Source organism: Cervus canadensis, chromosome 13 (assembly GCF_019320065.1).
Source record: "Cervus canadensis isolate Bull #8, Minnesota chromosome 13, ASM1932006v1, whole genome shotgun sequence".
In the NCBI taxonomy this organism is placed as follows: domain Eukaryota; kingdom Metazoa; phylum Chordata; class Mammalia; order Artiodactyla; family Cervidae; genus Cervus; species Cervus canadensis.
In genome coordinates, this window is record NC_057398.1 from 33891110 (window position 1) to 33917422 (window position 26313).

General features: G+C 55.9%; 1 protein-coding gene across 7 annotated transcripts in view; it reads left to right on the forward strand.

Moving 5' to 3' along the window:
* The window catches only part of LOC122451780 (calmodulin-binding transcription activator 1), a 664205-nt gene that overhangs the window by 567424 nt on the left and 70468 nt on the right, over nucleotides 1-26313 (forward strand). For all 7 annotated transcript variants that reach the window (XM_043484680.1, XM_043484682.1, XM_043484681.1 and 4 more), the window contains exons 7-8: nucleotides 5100-5226; nucleotides 12056-12190. In XM_043484680.1, coding sequence (XP_043340615.1) covers nucleotides 5100-5226; nucleotides 12056-12190 — 262 coding nt within the window. The remainder of the gene's footprint in view (nucleotides 1-5099; nucleotides 5227-12055; nucleotides 12191-26313) is intronic.

The window sequence follows — 26313 nt, forward strand, 5'->3', positions numbered from 1 at the left end:
AGGACACATCTCAAGGGTCCACTTCTGGGTGTCAATCCTGGCTCTGCTGTGACTTTCCCTCCCTGTGACTCGGTTTCCTCACCTATCAGGTGGAGGTGATAACAGTGCCTGCCTCGGGGTGAGGCGAGGTGCCAGAAGGGCTTGGTAAAGTCTTTGGTCCACAGCAAGTAATCAGTAGTTCATTATCATGTTATTGGTTATTACTCTGTGGACCTCGCAGCTAAAGGCCCAGGCTCCTCTCCGTGTCCTCCTGCCGTGGCCGTGGCCGTGGCAGAGGCTGCTCACTGTGCACGAATGTCCCCGGCTCTCAGATGCTACGTCAGCCCAGGTAGTGACCCCACCTTGGGACAGGAGCTTCCCAGAGATACAGCAGGTATCAGAGCAGCTCTGGGTCCACAGGCAACAGGCGCTTCAAAGCTCAGGTGTCCAGAGGTGGCTCCCCTATGTGGTGAGGAGCACAGGGCTGGGAGCGCACAATCCAAATTCAAATCCTGTCCCCTGTTGGCTGGCCGGTGGTGACTTCAGCCAAGGTAGCTTGCTTTCCCGTCTTCCTCACTGGGGTGTTGTCAGGACTCAATGAATAGCTCCACAAGTGCCTACCTCTTCCGCCCACATTCATGGGCACCCCGCCATGGGCCCCCCCATCCCCACGGTCGCTCTAAGACTCTGCAAGATTCTGACTCAATTTGCCCTTGGTGTGGCTCAGTGTGATCCTGTCCCTCTGGAGAGATAGGTCAGCTCAGCCCAGCAGCTGCCCCCCCGCCGCCCCCACGGGGCTTAAGCCTGCAATTCAGAGAAGCCAAGAGGGAGCCCTGGGACTGGGGTGTGGGGAGGTCAGAGCTGGGAGTTGGGGTGCTGCCTCCCTGAGCCTGACTCTGAAACCTGCTTTCCGGGCCTCAGTGTCCTGCTGAGCAGGGTGGCCTCAAGGCCCAAGTCCACAGCCTTGGGATCTGGTCCTCAGGATGCTCTGAGTCTCCCTGGAGCCCAAGGAAGCGAAGGTTTTTACCCCTGCGCTCGGCCTGTGAGCTGACTACACATCCCAAGGCCCTGGGACCTGTGGGCACTGGTCAGGGGCCCTTGGCTAGCCTGGCCCTCTCCTTCCAACATCCAAGCGCGGGCCTGCGGATCCCTGAACTATATCTCGGAGAAGGTCAGTTCAGCAGCTCGCCACGAGAGGGCGGCACGGGAACAGGAAAGGAATGATGGCCCGGGTGCCTGGTCTCCTGCATTGCAGGCAGATTCTTTACTGTCAGGAGGGAGCAGCCAGCCTACTTCTGCAGAAGCTCTCGCTGCTTCCAGCTACCCAGAAACAAAAGCAGCTCAGACTCAATTTGATTTGGGAAATGGGCAGATGCCACCCAGCCAGGCGCTTTGGAGCCCGATTTGGTGGCCTGGGGAGGCCTCTTGCAGAGGCCCCAGTGGGTCTGCAGCCACTTCCTCCCCCCTGCCCGGTCCAGCAGCAGGAACTGGCCCTCCTGGGTTCTCCTGCAGGAGACAGCATCTTCCCCACTGTCCCCCTTCCCCATTCCCATCACAGCCCCCCCATCAGCTAGCAGGGTTCCCCTCGCCCTCACCCCTTCACCAGGAAGAAGCCCACTTCCACCTGTCAGGAGCACCATTCTAGCCAGGCTCTGCCAAGCTTGTGGAGGGCTCTGCAGCAAGACGTAGGCCTGGGGATGCTTCCCCGTCTGTAAATATGAGGTCAGTGGCTCAGTGTCCTCACCCAGCTCTAAAATTTGAGGGTGTCTAGGCACCCACTTCACAGGGATGCTAAGGCTAGGGCTATCTTGCTGTCTCTTCCTGGAGTGTCCCTCCGCCTGTCCACAGGTTGCTCCCGTTTCCCCTCTGCTGTGTCCACCTGTTCACCTAACACACACACACACACACACACACACACTGATGTTCCCCCAGGCCTCCAGGACCCTCCCTAGGTGCATCAGAAGTCCAGGGCCTTTATCTCAGGGCTCCAGGGGCACAGAGACTGCAGGTAGCATGTGTTGCTGTCTCTCCTCCCCCAAGCCCTTTTGCGTCATCTCCCTCCACTGACGCTCCTGCCGCACCAGGCACAGGAGTCTGCAATTAGAGCTATCAGGTGCCCGCGTCACAGTGGTTCAGCCCAGCCAGGCCAGTGTTGCCATGGAAACCCCCTCCTGAACGGGATGGATGCTGAGCCCCTCCCGCGGCAGTTTCCATGGAGAAGGGCCTGATGTTCTCCAGTCATCTCTGCAATCCTTTGTTCCTCACAGCAGCCCTGGCTTCATGCTAGCAGCTACTGATTGGGGTTATTGTTTTGTTTTTTTTTTTAATTTTTCCTTTTTTCTCACAGAGTAACTGTCTGTGGCCTCTTGAAGCCACTGCACTTCCTCTACCCAGGATCCAGGGACCACTGTACCCTGAACTGGTCTCAGGTGCTCCAAGGCACCCCACAGTTAGGTTCTCCCGAGTCATGTGGCACAACTCCCAGCCAGGCACCCACGCCCAGCCCCAGGAACCCATGGATGTGGCCCCAGCCCTGCCAGGCTGACAGAACTCCAAAACTCTCCTTGGGGCCATATGTCAGAACCAAAGACTGTTAAGGCCAGAGCATGCCTAGAGTTCAAATGCCACCCAGAGAGGGCGGGCCACTTGCCTGAGGACACACAGCTACTGGAGGGCAGGGGTGGGCCTCCTGCTTTTGGCTCTTGGTCCTGAGATCTCTCTACCGCCCTCTAAACTTTGGTTGTCTAGCAGGAAGCTGATTTTCCTAGCCATTCCAGGCAGAGGAAGGAAGGCCCCTCTAAGAGCACATGGAAAATGCCTTCCAGTCTCAGAGAGCCCCTTGCAATCTGGGAGAGCCTGTTCCAAGGGGAATCTCCTTTCTGTGCTGGCCCATGGGGGGCCCACCTCTCGGCCTCTCATTACGGACACCCAAGGCCAGTCCTGCTCCAGTCCTTTCCAGGAACCTTGTGGGGAGCCTCCAAAGTAAGTGCTGTGTTGAGGCTGGGGGCATGGATGGGCCAGTGCCAAGGACAGGTCACCCAAGAACGGGTCAGTGAGCAGGAGAGAGTGTCTCACTGGCATTAGGAGCAGCAGGAGAGCTGGGGTCTGGGCTCTGGCCTGGAGAAGTGAGGCGTTTCTCACCCGCCCTCCACCACCCTGGTCTCCAGCAGGTGCGACTCTTGACTTTTCCTGCCTGGACACTAGGTGGTGCCCTCCATGCCGTCCTGGGCAGCTCTTGGCCCCTTGCTGAGCAAGGAGGCTGGAGCCTGCGTTGGCCCACCCTAGGAGAGCCAGGGGAGCCCTAGAGGCCAGCCACCTCACCCTCTGCACCCCCAGGGCAAGCCTCCCCGACTCAGTGACCGCAGTCTGAGCCCTGAGTGGGGCACCTACACCATCACCATGCTGCCCCCATCAGGCAGGACAGGGTGCTATTAATCATAAAGCTCGGACAGTAAAACAGGACTGCCCAGGGGACCAAGACATGAGGCCACCCGTGTGCTGTGTGTCTGCCCTGGCTGGTTCCAGCAGGTGGTCAGGGAGTGCTGATTCCTTTCCTGCGCCCTCCTGTGCCTGGGCGCCTCTGGGGCCCTCTCCCCTTGAGCTAAGCAAGGTCATCTGAGCCACCCTCCTCCATCCCCCTTCCTCCCTCCCCCTGCCCAACCCTCGCCTTGTGAGGGCAGCTGTAGCCCAGCCCTGCTACATCAGGGCCTGCGTGTACGATGTGCACACAGTCAGGGGGCAGCAGGTCATGCGGGCAACACAGACAAGTGCCCTCCGTGGCTCAGCCCAGAGTCAGGAGGCCATGCACAGTCTCACCTAATCCCCAGCCCCCAACAGGAAGCCCCCATCCAGCCCAGAGCGACCTCTGGGCCCCTCCCATTCGGAGTGCTCCTGCCAATGTTCTGTTTTGCTGTCTTTCCCATCGCCATCTTCATCCATCTCCCTGGCTCTCCCCACCACACCCTGGGCATCCTGGGTCTCCCCTCATCCTCGCCACCACCATGTCCACTCCCTGGAGGGCCACTGAGATGCCCAGGCCTGTTTCCACAGCTCAGAGTTCCCGCAATCTGTCCACAAGCAAATGAAAGAGAACGCCCCCTCCCTCCCCTCCACTACCTTCCACAGGTCCCCCATGGCCAGTTTCTCAGCTGCATCCTGAGGGGAAAGGTTTGACAAACTGTGCTCCCTTCTGGCTCGGAGAAGGCAATGGCACCCCACTCCAGTACTCTTGCCTGGAAAATTCCATGGACGGAGGAGCCTGGTAGGCTGCAGTCCATGGGGTCACGAAGAGTCGGACACGACTGAGCGACTTCACTTTCACTGTTCACTTTCATGCATTGGAGAAGGAAATGGCAACCCACTCCAGTGTTCCTGTCTGAAGAATCCCAGGGACGGTGGAGCCTGGTGGGCTGCCGTCTAGGGGGTCGCACAGAGTCAGACATGACCGAAGTGACTTAGCAGCAGCAGCAGCTCCCTTCTGGCTAGAGCTGAAAGTTCCACTTCTGGGAGGGGATCAGGGGTCAGAACTGCCATCCCCCTGCAGGATGCCAGCTGAGAAAGGCAAAGGGCGTCTTGGGGCCCCTGGCACACCAGGGGGAGGAGAACTGGGTCCCTTCTCCCTGACGCAGTCCTGAGACAGTGGTTCTCAAATGTGGGGTTTATATGGATCCCAAACTCCGTAACTATCCCTTCCCCCCATTCATCCCCCCTGGTAACCATTGGTCAGATCTCTAAGTCTGTGAGTCTGTTTCTGTTTTATAAATAAGCTCATTTGTATCATTTAAAATGGATAACGAACAAGGTCTTATTATACAGCACAGGGAACTCTGCTCTGTCATGTGGCGGCCTAATGGGAGGGGAGTTTGGGGGAGAAGGGATGTATGTATATGTATGGCTGAGTCCCTTTGCCTGAAACTATCACAACATTGTTAATCAGCTATACCCCAACACAAAACAAAAGTTTAAAAACAAATTAAGTAGGGCTTATGGGGATGGGGAGCCTGCATGTTCCACAAGCATGTGGGCTGGGGGTGTGGACCACCATCTGAGCGGTGCAGCCATGGAGGCCCGTGTCCCTCTGTGGCTGACCCCCTCCCCCTGCTGGCCTCTGTTCCCTCCAGGGAGGAGTGAAGGTTCTCATCACAGGCCCTTGGCAAGAAGCCAGCAATAATTACAGCTGCCTGTTCGACCAGATCTCAGTGCCTGCGTCCTTGATTCAGCCCGGCGTGCTGCGTTGCTACTGCCCAGGTGAGAGAGAAGGCCGCCTGTCTGCAGAGGCCATGGGGCCCCGGAGCACTGGGCTCTGGGTCAGCCGGGGGAGGAGGGCGACCTGGGGCAAGTTGTGGCATTTCTCTGGACCTCAGTTTCCTGCGCTATGAAGGAGTGAGTCCCAGATCAGCTATTAGAACGTCAATGAGACGGGGGCACAGGTGAGGTTGGCTGGGTTTTGAAGAGACCTTGATGGAGGACTATTTAGTCAACCCGCGAGCCAGGTGGCACGCCCAGGACTGGCCGCAGCGGGAAGCTCTAACCACTCTCCTCCACCTGAAGGGTGATGGGAGCTGGTGAGAGCATGGTAGGTGGAGGGGTCCAGACAGGAGCTACCTCTGGGGTTGGGGCCACACCGCAGCCCTCTCCCATGGCCCAAGCCAAGCAGAAGTCACAAGAACAAGAGCCCAGGCCATCCGGTCCACAGGGCCAGTCCCCTGGGACACAGAGCAGGTCCGAGAGGGATGGAGAAGACCCAGCAGGCCACGCGGGAGGGGGCGTCAAACTGAGAATAATCCGCACAAACTCCTTTTACACATTGGTGATTCCAGCTGCCCCGTGGCCAGAGGTACAGGCACGTGGTTTCCTTCCATTCTGGGGGGACAGTGCCCCCCCCACCCCGTGTGCTCTTCCGACGGCTCTGACCTTCCTCTTGCTCTGGCGGGGCTCATCATCGTCCACGTAGCTTGGTGTCCCTGTCTGGTCAACTTGCCCTTGACCTCCGGTCATCACTGCCTCCCCACTGGCCTGTGGGCTCCAGGAGGTCAGGGTCTGTGTCTTTTTTGGTCACCATGTGTCCCCCGGGGCTCGAAAAGTGCCTGGCATGTCACAGAAAGGGGGTGGATATCTACTCGAATCTGCTCATAATTTTCTGTTCCCTGGGCTGGTGCTGACGTGACCCCTCCACCTGCCCTTCACAGATACCATTTGTCCCAGGGATGACCTGTCCGGCTGGCCCAGATGACAGACAGAGAGGCAGAGGAGGAGGTGGGTGGTGAGGGTGAAGAGTCCCACTCCATGTCATCTGAAGCCACGGTGACTACAAAAGCGGAGAGAGAGAGAGAAAGAGAGAGCTCCCTGTGGAGCTAGGGGTGGGGGGAAGAGAAGTGAGGGCGGGGGTCCCCAAGTCAGGAGTATAACTGGTCGGTGCCAGGGGCCTGGTTCACCTGGGGTGATCCAGCTTGAACCTCCGGCCACCCTAGATGTCTGCCTCGCCCCCACCATGCCCCCAACCTGGGGCTCCCAAGCTGACATGGAACATTCTTGTCTCTCCATCTCCCCACATAGCCCATCAGAGCAGAAAGCCTGGCTTCAGGGCTGGGCTCACCGGCTCAGCTTCCACTTGAATACAGCAACCTCTTCACCACAAACACCCAGGGAGCCAGGGCTGCTGCCCCTGGCGGCCTCCCCTGCTGGCCCTGCCCCCACCGGCAGCCTGGCTGGCTCCCACTCGGTCCTGCTGCTCCCAGACTCCCAGCAGCCCTCCTGGGGCTGGAACACAGCCATCTGGATGTCAGCCAGCCTGGGCCAGCCTATCACAGCTCGGGGCGGCTTGTCGCTAATGCAGCCCCCAACTTCTGCTGGCGAGGGAGGGGGAGGGGGCAGCGTGTTATTAACCTACCCACTTATCACCTGCTGCTGGAACGGCACTGGCCCGACCTATAAATAGATACCACTTCCTGTACCTGGTTCTTGCCTGGCTGAGGACCCAGACCTTGCCTGTCCTGAGTTATCTGACCCCTCCGAAAAAAAAATAAAAAAAGACCGGCCTTTGTGTGCCCTCTGGATGGTGTCCCAGGCCAGGACCTGGCAAACCCCGAGCGCTGGAGCAGTCACATCAGGCATCCCAGATCAGCCAGTTACCATGTGGTGGCTTGAGCCCTGGGGTTGACCTCTTGAGCCCCCTCTTTTGCATCTCTAAAAACCACCGACCAGATGGCAGAGGGGCTGAGAGGAGGGCAGGTTCAGGAAGTTTCAGGCTCACAGGCTCAATTCATGAAGCTTCTCATGAGTGAGGCCTTGCTCTTTCTGTCCTCAGCAGCAGGTAGGGGACTGGGGAGAGGGGTCCATGGCTGTTTAGGTCTCAGCAGGCAGTTCTTCTGGACCCAGAGCATCTCTGGGTCCCCAGAGCAGGCAGCTTGCAGGAGAGTCTGCCTAGGCCACTATGTCTCCCAGTGGCTCAGGCTCCCCTAGCATCCTGCATCTTGGACCCAGGGAGGCTCAGGTAGCCTGAGAGCCAGGGGACCTGCCCTGTTCTACCCCTGACCACAAAGAGGGGGATCCTGTTTAGACATCCCTCTTTTGAGGCCTAAATGGAAACATGTCACTCTGTAAAACAGCCCTGGTTTTTGCACTCATTCATTCATCAAGCAGTTTGCCAGGAACTGGTAGGTACCTGGAATGGAGGCCAAGACCCAGCCCCTAACCCTGACCTTGACCCCAAGGAACTCTCAGTCAGAAAGGAGTCGGTCATGCAAACAAGCTGCACCCTGGCTTGGGGGATGATGCTGATTGCTTGGACACCTCTGCCCTGGGTCTCCCAAAGGCTCAGGGAAATTGCAACTGATCTTAAAGGAAGGACACTTGAAAGGAGAACCAAACTGGCCTTGCTGACAAGAAGGCCTCAGAGGCTTGTGAGCACAAGCCAGGCCACCTGAGGAACTAGAATGGGAGAAGGGGGCACAGGGGGTGCAAATTGCCCCCACCCACCGGCCTGGTGCATGTGCCAGGCAACACGGATGGAGAGACTTGACCCTGACCAAGAACACTGTTCTTCTGGTCAGCTCCCCCTCCATCACTGGCTGCAGAAGACACAGGCATAGAAACCCTCCTGCAAGTTCCAGGAATGTTCCAAGGTCACAAGGGAGACAACCAAGCCAGGCCACTGAGCCGAAGTGAAGCAGCAGTGAAAGAGGACTTGAGACTTAGGAAGGGCAACCCAGGCTCAGAAGAAGATGAAGGACTCCCCTCCCAGCCAACCCCCGCTGCCAACAACAAGAAGACTTTGTTTTGGGACTTTCAGACAGCCCCATGCTGGAGTCCTTGGAATCAGTCACTTCAGTTCAGTCCCTCAGTCGTGTCCAACTCCTTGTGACTCCATGGACTGCAGCACACCAGGCTTCCCTGTCCATCACCAACTTCTAGAGCTTGCTCAAACTCATGTCCATGATGCCATCCAACCATCTCGTCCTCTGTCATCCCCTTCTCTTCCTGCCTTCAATCTTTCCCAGCATCAGGGTCTTTTCCAATGAGTCAGTTCTTCCCATCAGGTGGCCAAAGTACTGGAGCTTCAGTTTCAGTATCTGTCCTTCCAATGAGTATTCAGGGTTGATTTCCTTTAGGATTGACTGGTTTGATCTCCTTGCAGTCCAAGGGACTCTCAAGAATCTTCTCCAACACCACAGTTCAAAGGCATCAATTCTTTGGCGCTCTCTCCTGGTGTCCTTGGAGGCACCAAAGGCAAAATGAAGTTCAAAATGAGATGAGCAGGGCCTCCCTCAGTGGTAAAGACTCTGCCTGCCAATGTAGGAGACTTGGTTCAATCCCTGATCCTGGAAGATTCCACATGCCAAGGAGCAAATAAGCCCGTACACCACAACTACTGAGCCTGTGTTCTTGGGCCCGGGAGCCACAACTACTGAAGCTTGAGTGCTGCAACTACTGAAATCCTCACACTTAGAGCCCGTAGTCTGCAATAAGAAAAGTCACCGCAGTGAGAAGTCCACCCATCGCAACAAAGAGAAGCCCCCTCTCACCACAACTAGAAAAAGCCCACAAAGTAATGAAGACCCAGCACAGCCAAAAAAACAAAACAGAACAAAAAACCGTGTTCCCCCTGCATATCTTCTTTCCTCCCATCATTTAAAAAAAAAAAAGAAGAAGATGAGTGAGTGCACTGTGTTTTTAAGCAATTCATTCAACAAACACCTATTGAGAGACTGTAACAGTCCAGGCACTGACCTTGACCCTGGACATAAAGAGGAGATCAGAACAGACCAGAGCTCATCTCTCCTGGAACTTACATTCTACTTCAGGAGACAAAAAAAAAAAAACAAGGAAACAAAGCAATAGCCAGGGTAACTGGAGAAAATGATACCAGGACACTAGAATATGATAATGCATTAAGAGAAGTTCCTTTGGACAGACTGATGAGGGAAGGCCTCCCATAGGCTGGGACATTAGGCTGGAACCTGAATAATGAGATGCACCCAGTCCCGGGAAGAGTTGGAGAAAAGCCTCCAGGCTGTGGGCAAAGGAAGTGCAAAGGCCCTGAGGCAGGAACAGGTTGGGTAAGTCGAAGAAATACAAAGGTGGGAGACAGCTAGGGTAGAGAAGATGGCAGGGTCCAAATCATGTCCCACCTTCTGAGTCACAAGAAGGAGTCTGATTTGGTTTTATCTGCAATGGAAGCCACTCATTTTAAGTGGGGAGTGGCCTGATCTAAATTATGTCTTTGAAAGATGATTTGGGGTGGGGAGTTTCTTGGCAGTCTAATGGTTAAGAATCCACATTGAAATGCAGGGGATGTTGCTTCAAGCCCTGGTCGGGGAACTAAGATCCCACGTGCTGTAGGGCAACTAAGCCTGCGAGCTGCAACTACTGAGGCTGTGAGCCACAGAGAGTCCACATGCTGCAACAAAAGATTCCTCATGACGCAACGCAGATGCCTGTGCCACAACTGAGACCCAATGCTGCCAAACAAAGAACAAAAAACCCTTTTTTAAAAAAAATCAAAGATTATTCTGGGTGTGTGGAAGAATGGATTGTAGGGGGATAGAAGGAAGCAGAGAAACCACAGGAAGCAGCAGAGGGGTAATCCTTCCCAACTTAAGGAGGAGGGCTCTCCCGGGGAACACACTCCCACCTGTGTCCTTTGGAGGCTCCCGAGTGTGGCCCCCCAACACCATCCCAGCAGGGACAGGTGGGTCTCAGGTGTGCTGAGGATGCCCTGGGCAGGAGGCTAATGCAGGAGTCCAGGCATCTGGGCAGGAAGAAGTGATGGCAGCCTGGGCTGGCATGGTGGCTGTTGAGATGGAGAGAAGTCAGTGGACCCAGGACACTAATGGACTGAACGCAGGGGAAGGAAAGAATCCAAGTACCCTGAGTGATGGGCCTGTGTGCGTGGGACCGCTGGGCTGAGACCCAGGAGATGGTGACAGGTGCTCTCTGTTGCATCTCTCTGGGGACAGACAGGGCACCTTTGGATCTGCCACCATTCCAATGTCACTGCAGGCTGTGCATGTGCCAGGAGATGGAGGAAGATGAGCAGCGGAGGGGGAGGGCCTTCCAGCTGGAACATCTGGTGCAGGGAATCCTTGAACTCCCCAGGGCCAGCAAGGCGTGCTCAGAGGAGCAGAGCTGGAGGGTTCAGACGGATGAGCACTGACGCCCCGCCCTTCTGTTGGTGAACCAGGCAAATCACCAGGGAAGGTGACTACGAGCTCGGAGGTCTGCCCCGTGGACGTAGTTGGAACCTGGACTTGGCTGGGGCTCCCTGCCCAGGCAGGCACAGCAGGAGGTCCTGCAGGACACTGCCCCCCACCCACCCACCCACCACAGAGCCAGCTTGTGACCCGGATCTGAGGAGCCACACCAGGGCAGAAAGCACAGGGGGGACAATAAGACTGCGGGTCATCCTAGGGCAATGACTTCCTGAAGACCCACTCTGGGGACAATGATGTAACACCTCCACCTGGGATGGAGAGCTGTCACAAGTGGATGAGTTGGTTTTCCCACGGGAAGTGAGCCTACACCACCCGTCCTCCCAGGGAAGCCAGAGCCTTCCTTTGCCCCCGGGAGCAGCTGACTTGGACAGCTTCCTCCAAGCTAAGCTTCGGAAAACCAAGAGCCCAAACAGTAACACGATCCCTGGGTGCGTCCTCCCTGGAAACCTGTCCTGGGGAGGCCCCAATCGCTGCTTCCAGACAAGCAGGGCAGAGAGCACAGAACCCTGTTGTCTCCCAGTGGAGGTGGGGGGACGAGGCCTGGAGGGGCGGAGCAGCCCACAGAGCCCCACCGGCCCCCAAGACTTCAACAGCAGCCTCTCCCCCAGAAACAAAGCAGGTCTCTGCCCGAGGCCGGGAGACAGTGAGAATGTCCCATGCATTACTCAACCAGAAGTTTTCACTGGGCCCTGTACTGGGGTCAGAACAGCTGCTGAGGCCCATAAGGGCCTGTCTTTCCAAAGTTTCATGTCCAGGCATTGATAGGGAGGCACAAGCTTCCTGCCAGCCCCCAGCCCAGCCCCCACTGGACTCAGAGTAACAGGCACAGACGAAGCCCTTGCCTCTATTAGGGAGGCAGAACTTCTGAAAATACAAGGCAGGCCATGCTAAGTGAGTCAGGACATGCTTGCAGGAAAGGACCAAACAGAAATGAGCACAAAGGAACCCAAAGGAAATGCTGGACCTGAACCCAACCTCTCCCCCCAGGATGGACTGGAGGGGGAGGACTCAGTCAGCCATGCGGTGGAGTGGAGGACCGTTCATTCATCCATTCACTAATTCATTCAACAAATCTGTACTGAGCTCCCAGTCCCTGTCCTCCCGACAGGGCAGGGGAGCAAACAGGCAATGACAAACTAGAGTGATCAAGGGGCAATGGCTGAGTGCAGCCCCCAGAAAAGCCTTCTAGTAGAAGCAGCACTGCATTTTGGCCTCGAGGAATGAGCAGGCCCAGACAGGGCTAATCCATGAGGAACAGAGGGAAGCGGCTCCTCCAGGCCCTGGGGTGGTACACAAGGTGGGGGGGGGAGGGGTCCGTGCCCCGCCCCCACCCCTGCCCTGACTGGTCTTTCTTTTGCTTTCAGCCCATGACACTGGTCTTGTGACCCTACAAGTTGCCTTCAACAACCAGATCATCTCCAACTCGGTGGTGTTTGAGTACAAAGCTCGGGCCCTGCCCACACTCCCGTCCTCCCAGCACGACTGGCTGTCACTGGACGGTAAGAAGGGCATTCGGGTCACCTTGCCAAGCCCCAAGGGAAAGGGACACCTGGGAACCCTGAGCACAAGGCGTGAGAAAGGAGGAAGCACCCAGGTGTCCTGACTTCTGCTTGGGGCCCAAGTCTCACCTGGTGAGACTCACCTTAATCTCAGCATTTCCCTGGGACACAATGAGTCTGTGAGCTTGGGCCCAGGGCCTACCAGGGGATCTGAGCAGCCAGACAAACCCCCAAGTTGCTGAGCCTCTCTCAACAGCCCCGGAGCAGCCAGGTCCAAGCATCCTCTACCGCCCCACCACCACCGACCCAGGGCAGTTCCTGGAAGCAGAGGGGCTCCTGGAGGCCATCGCCAAGCCCTGAGCCTCTCAGAGGTGAGGCCAGGGGAAGGCAGCCCATGGTGGGCTTCTTTCTGATTCCAAGGCTGGACTTCGGGGCTGTGTGCCCAGTGCTTCTGCCTTTTAGAGCCCATAAGCCAAACCTTCTTATGGAAACTCTTCCCCACCCATCACTCCTGCATCTAGGCTATTTTTACTTTGGCTTCTGCCCTGTATAGGCTTCCCAAGTGGCACAGTGGTAAAGAACCCGCCTGCCAATGCAGGAGATGCAGGTTCGATCCCTGGGTCGGGAAGATCCCCTGGAGTAGGAAAGGGCAACTCATTCCAGTATTCTTGCCTGAAAAACTCCATGGACAGAGGAGCCTGGCGGGCTACAGTCCATGGGGCTGCAAAAGAGTTTGATATGACTGAGCGATTGAGCTCGCACGGTCCTGTAGGGCATCTGACACAAGCCCAGGATCACCTTCAGGGCTGAGGGTGGAGGGCCAGGGAGCCCCCGGTGGCTCCAAGGGAGGAGGCTGGATATGACGGCCGAGGCTGCTTCTCTAGGAGCAGCTGCCTTGCTCCACAGGGGTGGCGGGGGGTTAAGGAGGAGGGCGCTAAGGTCAGAGACTGCCCTTCCATGCCTGGACATGCCCAAGGGAAGCTCCGAAATTGGCTGGAGGGCTGAGCTGATGGTCTTCTCTGGACAGAGACAGAATGGGAAGAATGACCGAACCTGCCCTTCGTATCAGGGCAGCTGCAGAGGTACCCGTCTGTGGGATCCCTTGCTGGAGACCATGCCAACTCAAGGTGTTAGGTCTCAGCTAAGCTCACCCAGGACCTTCTGTAGGGTCAGTTCCTTAAGCTCCCCTCCCCCATCCACAGCAGCCCTTTGCCTTCTCCCCTCTCAGACCTCCACTTGCTGCTGGCCACTGGAGGATCTCTGGGCATGGGTACATGCCTTGGCAGCCTTCCTGAGCCACCCAGGGTGTAAACCTCAGCCTCATCACAGCCCTGGCCCCAGAAGGGACAGGGTGCCTGGCAGCCACCCCAGCCACTGAACCCTCTGAGCTGTTCCCAGAGGTGGCTTTGGGTCAGCAGGCATCTGCGCCTGGCAGTGGCTGCCTGGGAGCACCAGGCTGGCCTTGGCAGCCACCCTGGCCACGGCCACAGCCAGCCAGATGACCCGCAGGATGTAACGGAGAAGGGCAGGGTGACCAGGGGCTCCCGTTCAGGAAATCCGGTTTCAGTTTTGCAGAACAAATGGGAAAGGAAACAGGGAACTCTGCAGAGCCCTGGCTCTCCCTCAGTGACCAGGTCACCTCCAGGGTGACTGAAGGATGCTGGGACCAGTCAGTGTGGGACCCGCCTGGGAGATGGAGCACTTCCGAGAGCCAAGTCCAGCCAGGCAGTGCCTCACCTTGGAAGCACAGGAAATATCAGCTGCCCCCTGCCTCCCAGGGGGAAAGACAGAGAGCCAGCTATCCAGGAGGGTGCCTGCAGGGGAAGATGCTATGACAGGAACCATGGGGAAGGGAAGCCACCTTAACTGCTCCATGAGAAGCACACTCCTGAGTCCTCGGCCAAGCTGGACACTGCTCCTCAGCAGCCCCCTCTGCAGGGACTTGGAGCTCTGACCTCCCTAGGCCTCCGGTTGAAATAAACATCCCCCAGCCCCTGGCAGAATACACAGGAGAGATGACAGGAGGTGGGGCAGGGATAAGGCAGGACCACCCCCAGACAGAGAATAGATGGGGACCTGGAAGGACCCCGTGAATCTCCTTCCCTTTAGGCTTGACCAGGCATCCTTTCAATAGTGGGAGGCGAAAGGGGTCCAGAGCACAGGAACCACGAGACCCCCCCCCCCCCATCCTGCCAGGGTAGAGGAGTAAAGCGTCCTTCTCCTAGTTCTCCACCCCCTCAATGAATGTAAGTGACTAAGCCACCCTCATTTATCCAGCCCGATAAATAATAACGAGGGCGGGGGTCGGGGGTCAGCCACAGCGCCCGGGGCATAATCCTCTCAGTGCAGAAAGGACGGCTGGGACAGCCCAGAGGGTGGGGGTCCCCGGTGCTCTGGCCAACCCTGTGACCCGGCGGTGGAGAAGTGTGTCGCAGACGATGCCGCAGCGGCCAGGCTGTGTGAAGCCTTCCTTTCGGCTCCCCTCCCCTCGGGTTCCGCAGCTCCTCGGCTCAGCCCCTCCCGCCCCCACGGTTACCGGGCAAATTCTGTTAGAGCCGCGGGGACGTGCGGGCGCGCGCGCTGCGGCGACAGGGAGGGGCGGCGGCGGAAAGGGAAGAGGCGCGGGGACCGCAGCGCCTGGCAAACTGGGGCGCGGCTGCGTGCACACACACGGGCGCACACACACGCATGCACACACGCACGCTTGCACACCCGGCGCAGCTGCAATGCAGTGGCCCTGCGCGAAGCGGCGGGCAAGCTGCGCCCGCCCCCGCCCCGCGGACTGCGGCACCGCTCGGCCCTGGCCCGCTGCGGGGAGAGAGCGGGGACGCGCGGCCAGGGCTGCGCGCTCCCGTGCCGGCGGCCGCCTCCGGAGGCGCGCGTTTCTGGACCCAGCCCCCGCCCCACGTCAGTTGCCCTGCTCGCGATCCCGGGGGCGCTCTTTGCCCCTCCCCCATCCCAGAGAGGGAGAGTTGTTTGGGAAGAAAATTTCTGCTTTCGTTTGTTTAAAATATCGATTTGCTTGCCAAACTGAAGACTGGGTGGGGGACGCGGACAAGGAATCCGCACGCGCAGCGGCCGCAGCTGGGGCGCAGCCTTTGTCTGAGCAGCCAGAGCGAGTGGGAGGCGATCGTCCCCGCAGGGGGTCATCTGCGCAGGGGCTCCGCGTCCCCCAAATCTCAGCTGGACACTGCCATCCAAGCGGAGACCGCGCATGGAAACGGGGGAGGGGGAGAACCGGGAAGAGCCGCAGCCGCAGGCATCTACCGGCTCCAGGCCGACTTTGGGGAGCGCAGCCCCTGGGGTCGCGGGTGCTGCATCGCTTCCCCCAGACCTAGGGGCCTCCACCCCCCAACTCCCGCCCCGCACTGTGAGCTCTAGAGGGGGCACAGGTCCTGTGTGCCTGGCCCCCCTGCCTAGAACAGGCTGGCAGATTGCGGGCCACAGTTCCTATCTGTCTTAGGGATGATTGCGTGAATGAATGAAGTGCCACGGGAAACATCAAGAGAGCTACATCCAGCGCGGTGCTCAGGAAGGCTTCGCGGAGGAAGTGACTCTTCCGTTGAGACCTCCAGCTTGAGCAGGCAGCCAGGCTGGGAGGAATGGGAAAGAGCGGAGGGTGGGGAGCAGCAAGGATCCCAGGAGGTGCAACAGTCGCTTCCTTTACCCAAGGCGCTCAGGGAGCTACCAGTTTCACCGTTTCCTCTCCCAGAGATTCAGACTCAGAGCAAATTTCCACAGGTTGCTTGCCCCAGGACCCCAGGGTGTTCTGGGGCGGGCCAGCCGTGCATTTGGGGAGCAATGGGACCTCTTCCAGACTAGAGGCAGTCAAGCAGCCAGTTTACCCTGGAGACCATTTCGGGAAGGCCTCTGGGAAGTGTCACTCCTGCCTGCCTCGGGTCCAGTGTAGACAGCCAAGGCTCTGCTGAGTGTGGGGAGGAGGTGCTGTATGTTTAGATGGCCTCAGCTAGGCCTGTGTTTGCAAAAAGCATAAACCCAGGTGGCTTGATCCTGCAGCTCTAGAACCGAGGGGATGGGGCTCACATCTGGTCAAGGACCCTGGGACACCTTTAAGTAACCCCGTCCCTGGAATTTCGAGGTGCTGGTTCTCTCCTCTGCAACCAGCTGATGCTCCCCAAGGCCCTGGCCCCACCCCCACCTGCTGGGCCCCTCTCCAAACCCCACTAAGCAGCTTATTCTTAGACTCTATTTTCAATTGTCTCTGGGTGGCTGAGCCTCCTGCCCTGGTGAGAGGATTGAAGGGAGGCGTGGATGCAGCTTTCTTGGGTTCAGCCGGCCAGCCATCTGGGCAGGTCTCCTGCTGACCTTCAGTAGGGGAAGGACCTTGTCATCTGAGGCAGAGCGGTGAGCAGTAGCTCTCATTTCATCCCCTAGGGGCCTGCTTCGGGGGCAGGGCAGACACCCTGGCAACTTGTGGTCCAGGTCACCAGGCCCAGTAAGCATACCCAGTAAGCCAGCCTCTGGGGCAGCCGGGCTCCGGATTAGAAGTGTGGAAGATGGGAGCCTTGCCCCTCTGTAAGGAGGTGGAGAGAAGAAAAAGCAGGATTTGGTCTCCCTGTTTGGCCTTCTGTGACCAAACCTTCACTGTTATTAGATAGAAGGTGTGTAGCTGGGATGGTCCCCAGCTCTGTCCACCTCCCCTCACCTCCCAGCCACCTGTCCCTGGCCTGTGGCCATGCTCCTGCCAGCCTCTCCCCTGCTGGCTGGTTTCTAATAGCAGCCTCCACCCACCAGGAGTGGAAGACCACACTCTGACCCTGAGGTCAGAGGCACAGCCCAGTGGCAACAGGAGGGGCCATTCCAGCTGTGAGACTGGCCCCAGGAAGCTTCTGGATGCTTCCTGCCCCCATGGGGACATTCCAGGGCTCTCTGATGTGTGTACCTTGCTGGCTCCTCCTGGCCTGGCTCCCTCCCTCCTGCAGGTTCCCCAGCCCACCTCCCAGCCACCCTCCTCTGGGCCTATTGCGTGAGAAACCAGCAACAAGGGAGAACATCCACAGAGCTTATCAGAAAATGCATCACTTCTACCAGATGATGGGGGGCAGGGGAGGAGCACAGGGTAAGTAATCTAGTTGAAACTAATTTGAAAGGCCACTGTTTTTTACTAAAACAAAGGTTTGTTTCATGGAGTAGAATACAAAATTCAGGAGAGTCTCTCAGATCAGACATAGAGCATCTGTGAATGGTCTTGACTTCGGACAGTGCCTGAATTACAGTCTGAGTTGGTGCCCGAGGGGGGTCCATGCCCTCCTCCTCTGGGAGCACTCTGCACAAACTTCGGAGGCTTGGACACAGGGGTCTGCTCTGTAAGTAAGAAGAAGCATTGCCTGGAATCTTCTGGCATTCACCTACACTGGGGTCTGGGGCGTGCCAACGTGGTTAGCTCTCGGGTCTCTGGGTGTTTCTTTGCACAGCAGAGACCTAAGAGATAAGATGGCAGTGGCAGAAAAAAGCTGTACTTGGGTCTTGAAGCTCAGTGGCCAGAAGGACCTCTGGTCTGAGCTGCAGCTCAGCCAGGGCCTCGCTCCCTCCTCCTCATCAGTGTTCTGTCCTTTGTGGGGTCCGCGCCATTACAGACTGGGGTGGGTGTCAATCCTTAGCCCTCCTTAGGCAGAAACCAAGGGGCCCGGTACTCAGATGCCCCCAGGGGATGTGATCTCCCGTGGTTTACAGCCCGGGCCACACCGAATGGATCTGTGTAGAGCTCTCTGTGTAGCAGGGATGGGTCACCTTGGGGCTGGGCCGCAGCCGCCTCCCTGCAGCAGTGACGAATGGTGCCCTGCAGAGAACCGGCAAGCCCAGCATCTGCAGAGGCTAGGGAGGCAGTCTCTGCATCCTTGTCCTGGCTGCTGGGGCAGGAAGCAGAGTAAAACCCATGGGGGAAGCCCTGGAGCTCAGGCAGACGTGGCCACTCTCACAGGGTCAGCTTCCCAGCCACCTGGGGGAGGGAGGTGGCGGGGCATAGGTGGCTCATCCTGAGGCCTGAAGGTGGGAGGTTCGACTCCTGACGACCAACATCAACCAACTCATCCTTGACCGTTGCATGAGGTTCTCACTGATACCATAACAAATGGCCACAGACTTGGGGACTTAAAGTACAAACATAGTTTCTTGAATTCTAGAGGCTGGAAGTTCAAAATCAAGGTGTCAGCAGGGCCACACTCCCTGAAGGCTGTAGGGGAGAATCCTTCTTACCTCTTCCAGCTTCTGGTGACCACCAATGATCCTTGGTGCTCTTTGGCTGGTAGCAACATAACTCTAATCACTGCCTCCATCATCAGATGGCATCTTCTTTCTCTGTATCTGTGTCTCTATTTTCTCCTTTTACAAGGACACCCATTTTTGGATTAGGGCCCCACCCAATCCAGTGAAGTTGTCTTAACTAGTTGGATCTGTAATTAACTAATTCGCTATTGTTTAGTAGCTAAGTCATGTCCGAGACTGTGACCCCATGGACTGCAGCCCATCAGGCTCTGTCCACGGGATTTCCCAGGCAAGAATACTGGAGTGGGTTGCCATTTCCTTCTCCAGGGGAACTTCCTGACCCAAGGATCAAACCTGCATCTCCTGCATTGGCAGGGAGATTCTCTACCACTGAGCTACCTAGGAAGCCCAGCAGCACCTTGACTCAGCCCCAAATATTCTTGCACATCCTAATCAGGCTTCTGGCCTCTCATCTTGCCTCCTTCCACAAAGGTCATTCGTTCTTGCCTTGCCAGGCACTGCTCGGACTCCAGGGGCCCTTTCTTTTCCTGGAGTTTACATTTAGAGGAGGGAGAAAGATAATGAACACACACAGAGGAAATGTCAGAGCACTTACAACGGGTGGCCGCCTGGTAGAGGGCGGCCAGGGTGGCTGCTTGAGGTTAGGAGCCAGCAGAGGCCCCTCTGGGAGGATGCTGTGACAGGAAGGAGCCAGCTAGGCTGAGATCCTGGAAAGGACATCCCAGGTAGAGGGAACCACAGGAACAAAGTCACCTGGTGAGCTGGGGGACTTGAGGGGGCTGTGCTTTTAAGCAGAGTAAGGGGAGGCACAGCAGAAGGAGAAGGGACCCGGCCTGGGAGAGGGGCGGCCACCAGCCAAGGCAGGGAGCTGGGGCTTTATCCTGAGGACAGCGGGGTGGGGTAGGGGAGTTATAAGCAGGTGAGGGGACACACTCAGTTCTGTTTTCAGGATCCCTGCTGCCCCCAGCTGTCGTCTGGAGCATGAATTGTGACTCCACCCACAGGGAATCCACCCCAGATGCTCTGCATCTACGCAGGCGAGGGATAAGGGTGGTGCCAGTAAGGCTGGATGGTAAGTCACAGGAAACACAGTTTGGAGATATTTTGAGGGTAGAGCCAAGGACCCTGCTGATGATTTGAACATAGAGGATGAGAAGGAGAAGGATGTGTGTTGCCTAGATTTGGAGCTTAAACAACAGGGGTTGGGGACTCAGGGAATCACTTCCTGAGCTGGAGGAGTTTGCAGAAGCAGTGAAGTGGGAGAGAGGGGACTCTCGAGCAGGTTTTGGTCATGTTATGTTTGACAGGCTGTTAGAGTCACCAGGCAAACCATTGGGTTTGAAAGTCTGCAGGCCAGGGAAGGGTCCAGAATGGAGATAAACTTTAGATGTCATCTGCTCAGCAACAGAGTTTAAAGTCATAGGTCTGGGTGCAGGCAGTGAAAGTTGCTCAGCTGTGTTCGACTCTTTGCAACCCCATGGACTATACAGTCCGTGGAATTCTCCGGCCAGAATACTGGAGTGGGTAGCCTTTCCCTTCTCCAGGGGATCTTCCCAACCCAGGCATTGAACCCAGGTCTCACACATTGCAGGCAGATTCTTTACCAGCTGAGTCACAATGGAAGCCTGGGTCTGGGTGTGGTTGGCCATGAAGGAGGGCAGATAAAGGACAAGAGAGGGCATAGGGCCAAACATGGGCACCCCCAGTATTCTTTTTCTTTTTTTTTTTTTTGCTGCTAGGCATTTGGGATCTAATTCCCTAACCAGAGATCGAACCCACTCCCCTGTATTGGAAGTGAGGAGTCTTAACCAGTGGACATCCAAGGAAGTCCATCCTGCAGTAATTGGATGTCAAGTGGAAAAGCTGCTAGCAAAGGGGCTGAAAAGAAGCACCCAGCAAGGCAGGAGGAAAACAGGGAGCATGTGACCATAGGGAGACCAGGAGAAGAGGGTGTTTCAAGAAAAGAGAAGTGGAAGCCTGTCAATGCCAAGAGTAGGGGAGCAGGGTATTCCAGGCTGAGCAAACCACATACAGAAAGACCCCAAGGCAGGAGGGAGCTCCTTGAGTTTACAGAACCCAGAAAAGTGGCTGAAAACTCCCAGAGCCTGTCTCTGAGCTCGGAGCCCTGGCCTTTCCCAGGCTGGGACAGGACAGGACAAACCTGGCCCAGGAGACCTTGTGCCTCTACCCTCCTCGTGCTGCAAGAGAAAAGACCCTGGGCCCTGCCTTTCCTGTCTGGCCCTCTGGTGTTGGCCCAGCAAACCAGCACACAGGTCTGTGGTCCCTGGGGATGTCTTCCGGACTCAGGGAGGCATGCACACCTGCTCGAGTCCCAGGGACTGACTCCCTCCCAGTCACTCTCCACTGGGGTGTGGGAATGAAGGCAAATCCCAAGGCAGGAACAGAATGAGACTCATGTCCAACTGGCGTGTGGATGTCAGACCCGGTGGAGACGCCTCTTTGCCCCCATCACTTGTGGCTGGAATGCAGGAATCCTGTAGGTGGGCCCAATGGCTGCCCCTCAGGCCTGCTCAGGCAGCAATACCCTCACTCCTAAATCCATTACATCAGGCTCCTGTTATCAAACCACATCATTTGGACATGGGTCAGCTCTCCTCCAGAGGGCCTAAACTCAAAGAAAGACCTCTTGGTAAAGCTGGGATCCCAGAAAGACCAGCAGGCCTGGGGATATGGCCAGTTCGGGCCAGGGTTTTTCAGGCTTCCTTGGCCTTTCCTGGGATCCGGCTCCCAGAATGAACCTCCCTGGGAAAGACTAGAGGTGCTGATCTGCTGACTCAGCAGTAGGAACCAGGGTCCTGAGATGGGGCGGCCCAGGACAGCATCCGTCAGCAAAGAGAAGGAGCTGGGTGTGGAGTGGGTGCTGGTGCGGCCTCTGGGAGGAAGCCAGGTCCTGGAGTCCAGGAGCTGAGTGAGATGAGACCCCAGCCTCCCCCACGAGCCTTCCAGCTCCTCACAGGACTGAAAAGGCAAAATGGCCTCTGGCTGGGGCCCCATGTAAGGCTTCTCTTTTTAAAAACTCCTAAAAATACACGTTTCTGATCCCTTCCAAGCAGCCCAGTGACAGACCTTGTCTCCTGCCTCTGTGAAAACAGGACTTTCAGAATAGTCTGACAGGCTGGAGACCAGCTTTCTCCATTGCCAACATGCTCCACTCGTGAACTCAAAGTCCTTGTTTGAGGGGAAAAAAGGGATAGGCAGGCATGTGTCAGATGTTCTGTATTTAATAAGGGGAGAGATTTTTAAAAATCCGTGGCAGAGTGGACACACCAAAAACAGAATCTTCGAGAGACAGAACTTGAAATAAGCAGCTGTCACATCCTCCAACCTCCTCATCCTCGTGGAAGGAATCTGGGCCTGCAGAAGAGCAGTGATTGGCCACAAATCACTGTTGAATCAGGACAGACATCCTCCTGACTCTAGATCAGTGGGCCTGGCTTCCCCCACCCACTTCCCCTTCTCCATCCCACAGCCAGACTCAGACTCCAGGAGCTGCGATACAGGGCAGGTGAGAAACCAGCTGGCCAAGGCCCTGGGCCAGTTCCACCGGCAGAGGAACTCCAAGTTCCTCTCAGGGCTCCCGAGTGTCCTTTCTCCTGTCCGGGTCTGAGATGGGTCCTCACCCCATTTGGTGGTGCTGCTGATGTCTTGTGTCACACCAGAGGCACCAAAGCTGCATCCCTGGGTTTTGAGACGTGAAGGAGAACTGACAGACCTCTGAGCCACGTGATTATCTCTTTTAGCAAAACCTGCCTCTTGGCACAGAGCTGTCCAGCCAGGGGTTATGGTAGCTGACATCCAGCCAGGGGTTACTGTAGCTGACATCCATGTGCCACCAACTGCCAGGCCTTATCCATGAAGCGTTTACGTGTACTAACTCACTCAGACTTCCCAACGACCTATGAAGTTTCCCTGGAGAAGGAAATGGCAACCCACTCCAGTATTCTTGCCTGGAGAATCCCACGGACTGAGGAACCTGGCGGGCTACTGTCCATTGGGTCACAAAGAGATGGACATAACTTAGTCACTAAAGAACAAAACAACAAAGTCCCCATCATATAGATGGGGACTTAGACATGCAGTGAGCACGTGATGCAGAAAGAATCATACACAGGTGGTTTGACCCCATCCATCTGCTCTTTTTTTTTTTTGGATCAACCCTCCTTTTATTTTTTATTTTTTTAACTTTATTTTGTATTGGAGTAGAGCCAGTTATGGGGCTTCCCAGGTGGTGCTAGTGGTAAAGAACTCACCTACCAATGTAGCAGACATAAGAGACCTGGATTCCATCCCTGGGTCAGGAAGATCCCCTGGAGAAGGAAATGGCAACCCACGCTAGTATTCTTGCATGGAGAATCCCATGGACAGAGGAGCCTGGTGGGCTACAGTCCACGGAGTCGCAGACTTGGACATGACTGAAGCAACTTAGCATACACTCAGTCGATTAATAATGTTGTGATAGTTTCAGGTGCACAACAAAAGCAAAGGGACTCAGCCATACATATACAAGTATCCATTCTCCCCCAAACTCCCCTCCCATCCAGGCTGCCACATAACATTGAGCAGAGTTCCCTGAGCTGTACAGTAGATCCTTCTTGGTTATCTGTTTTAAATATAGCAGTGCATATACGTGGCTCTCAACCCACCCATCTGCTCTTGACCTCATCACAATGGGAGTCTTCCTCTGGCCTCTTCTCCCTGCTGTAATTGTGCTGCATCTGCCAGAGGCCTGCAAAGCTAGAAACATCCTTTGTTCCTGCTTCTTTCTTCCCCATGATCCCCTCTCTACCAAGCCAAGAAGTTTGTAAGTGAAGACCTTTAAAACCCACAGGGCTTCCTCCTCCCATTTTCCGTTTCTTTGCCATTTTTATATTGCAGGCCTTGAGCATCACATCCCTGGGGCTGGAGCCTCCCCATTGGGAGGACTCCATTCCTGCTGCCACTTTCTCCACCACCACACCCATCCATGCTGCATCTCACTGATGTTTTCAGAAAAGATTGCCAGGCACCTGCTGTGTGCCAGGCGTGGTGCAAGGTGCTGTCCCCTGGAAGGGAAAGACCTGAAAACTGGTGACTGTAGCCCAGTGTCGCATGACGAGTCAGAGACGGAGGCAGGGCTGCCAGCAGCACCTGTGGGGAGGGGCGTGGCCACCTGGGAAGGTCAGGGTCAATCTGACCCCAGCACCCTTCCTAAGCTGACTTCAGCCTGTCTTTCTTGCCTCATCTTCCGCTCTCCCACCTCTGCCCCTGCACAAGGCTCTCCCCTCTTCTCTACCAAAATACCCAGACTTCCCCAAACATACTGTACTGTTTCTCACTTCTGGGCCTTCACACATGCTCTTCCCTCTGGCCCCTCAGGGTTTTTTCCCCTGTGGTCACTTTAAAGAACTCTGGCTCTATTGAAAATTTCTACTCTAAGGCCTGTCTGCTCTGCAGGCTGACTTCCCCTCCCCTTCCCCCCCTCCCCGCCACTCAGGACGCCTTCTTTTTATTTGGCTTTCCCACTACCGTTTGTAAATTCCTCCCCTAGCAATTCTTTTTTTGTTATCATTTATTCACTAACTGGTGCTGGAACCCCCCACTGGATGCCAGATACTGGGCCAGGGCTGGAATCGGAACAACGGAATGGTTGAACAAGAGTAGATGAGGTCCCTGTGATGAAAAAAGTCAGAACTGACCACCAAGCCTGTGCGCAAGCAAGTCTGTGGGGAATTTGTGATGGAGGGTTAAGAGGAGATGTGTGTGGGTGGGGGGACTTCTTGAAGAAGTCACCCTTGAACTGAGATCTGAGGGAGGGACAGAAATTAACTCCATGAAGAGGGAGGGAAAAGCTCAGGGAACAGACAGCCCTGTGGTGGGAAGGAGCTTTGTAGGAAGCATGTGAGGGCTGTGGAGGTGGAGAGGGAGTGGGGATCAGACCAGACAGGTTAGAGGGACCCCCAGGTACCAGCCAGGATGAGAAGTACTGGCTTTATCCCCAAGGAGAGGAAAGCCAGGGAGGGTTGGAGGGGCAGAGACATGACCAAGTTTGCATTTTGAAAAGTGCTGTTGGCTGTTGGATGGAGAATGGATTGAAGGAGGGCCAGAGCAGGTGAGGGTAGACCAGTGAATCCTCCAGGTTTGAGATGATGCTGGACTTGGTGGTTCTGGAAAGAAGGGGGCAGTCAAGAGTGATTCAGGAGGTAGCATCAGTAGGACTTATAGATTGGTTAGGTAAGGGGGCTCCATGTTATTCACCCTGGAGGAAGACCTGTCATGAGTTGGGCTGAGTTTGCAGGGCCTTCTCCATGGGAGAAGTCAATAGCAAGTAAGTGGACTTAGGATCCATAGCTCAGAGAAGCATGTGGGCAAGGGATGTCTGTGACATGTCTGCATGGAGGTAGCATGGAAAGAAGTGGGTCAAGGGGTGTGGATGAAATTGACAAAGGGGAGAATCTAGCTGAGTCCTAAGGCCAAGGGTTTTTATCTTAATTATAAGCTTGCCCCAAGAGGCCATGAACACAGTACCTGCTCAATAAGTATTTCTTCAAGGGATAGATGGATAGATGGATGAGTGAATGGATGGATGGGTGAGTGGATGGATGAGTGAATGGATGGGTGGATAGATGGATGGATGGATGGGCAGGTGGATGGATAGATGGGTCGGTGGACAGCCAGTGATGTCTTTGTGACCATTGTCCTCATTGCTGACTGACTGAAGCTTTAGGCTGCATGGCCCCTGATGTCAAAAGCAGTTGTGGCAGGTACCATCAACTGACCAGGCACCATCAACCCCTTTTGGGTCTCTCCATCACTGGACAAGCTTCAGGCAAAAAAACTAAGACAAGAATGCAGATGCTTGACCTTTATTAAATGTGTCCTTGAGGCTGCCTTCAGAGCTTTTATGGGGCCACTTAGTGAGAATGGAGAATTCACTGCTCAGCTCCCTGGAGTTGGAAAAGAGAAAAAGTAAATTTCCTCCCCGAGCTACTCAGACCCAGCTCCCCTCTGGACCTCAGAGAGGATGGGACTTCCCAACAGGTCCCTGGCAAGTCATCACATGGTGTGTCACAGTTCTGGGGTCTGGAGGAGAGCCTCATCTGACCCCTTGTGACTTCCTCATTGTCTGACTCAGCCCCACCTTAGCCTTGTCAGTGAATGAATGAGTGAATGAATGAGTGGTAGGTGGGTAGCAGAGTTGGGGGCCATGAAAACCTGCCTATCCACACTCATTCCCATGGAATTCAGCACACCAAAATGCTCTGGTATGATAGTGACAGCCGTTCCAGTGAGGCCCCATGCCAATAGCTTCATGTTCATGTTGGAGCATGTTCAAGCTCCTGTTGAGGCCTCATAACACCCACCTCCTCTGGCACTTATGGCCCCACTTTCTTAGGTAGGCACCTCACCCCTCAACCAGGTCATAAACCACATTGGAAGAAGCAGTTTTGGCAGAAGGCAACCTGTACACCTGCCCATTGTCACTGGTACCTGCTGAGTCCCAGCCATCTGAAGGGCACTCTCCTGGATTCAGGGCCTTATGGGTCAACTGGGCATGCCCCTGCTTCCAGGAGGGCATGGCCCAGGACATGAGGCAAGCCAGACAGGACAGTTGGTGTGACGAATGCCCCATAGGGGCAGGTTCTGAGTATTAGGTGAGCATGTACAAGGGTCTGGGAGTCCCTCTGTGTTCCATCAGGAAGAGAATGCACTTGACAGGGGCTGACCATGAAAACGATGTTTGTTCATAGAAATGCCCTTCATAGGTAGAAAGAATGTGCAAAGAGTTGGTCAACTCACAATCCATGCTTGGTTTTAATCATTGACAGGACTCATAGAGCTCCTGAAAGCTGTTATATTCACAAGCCCCCCCAGGTCAG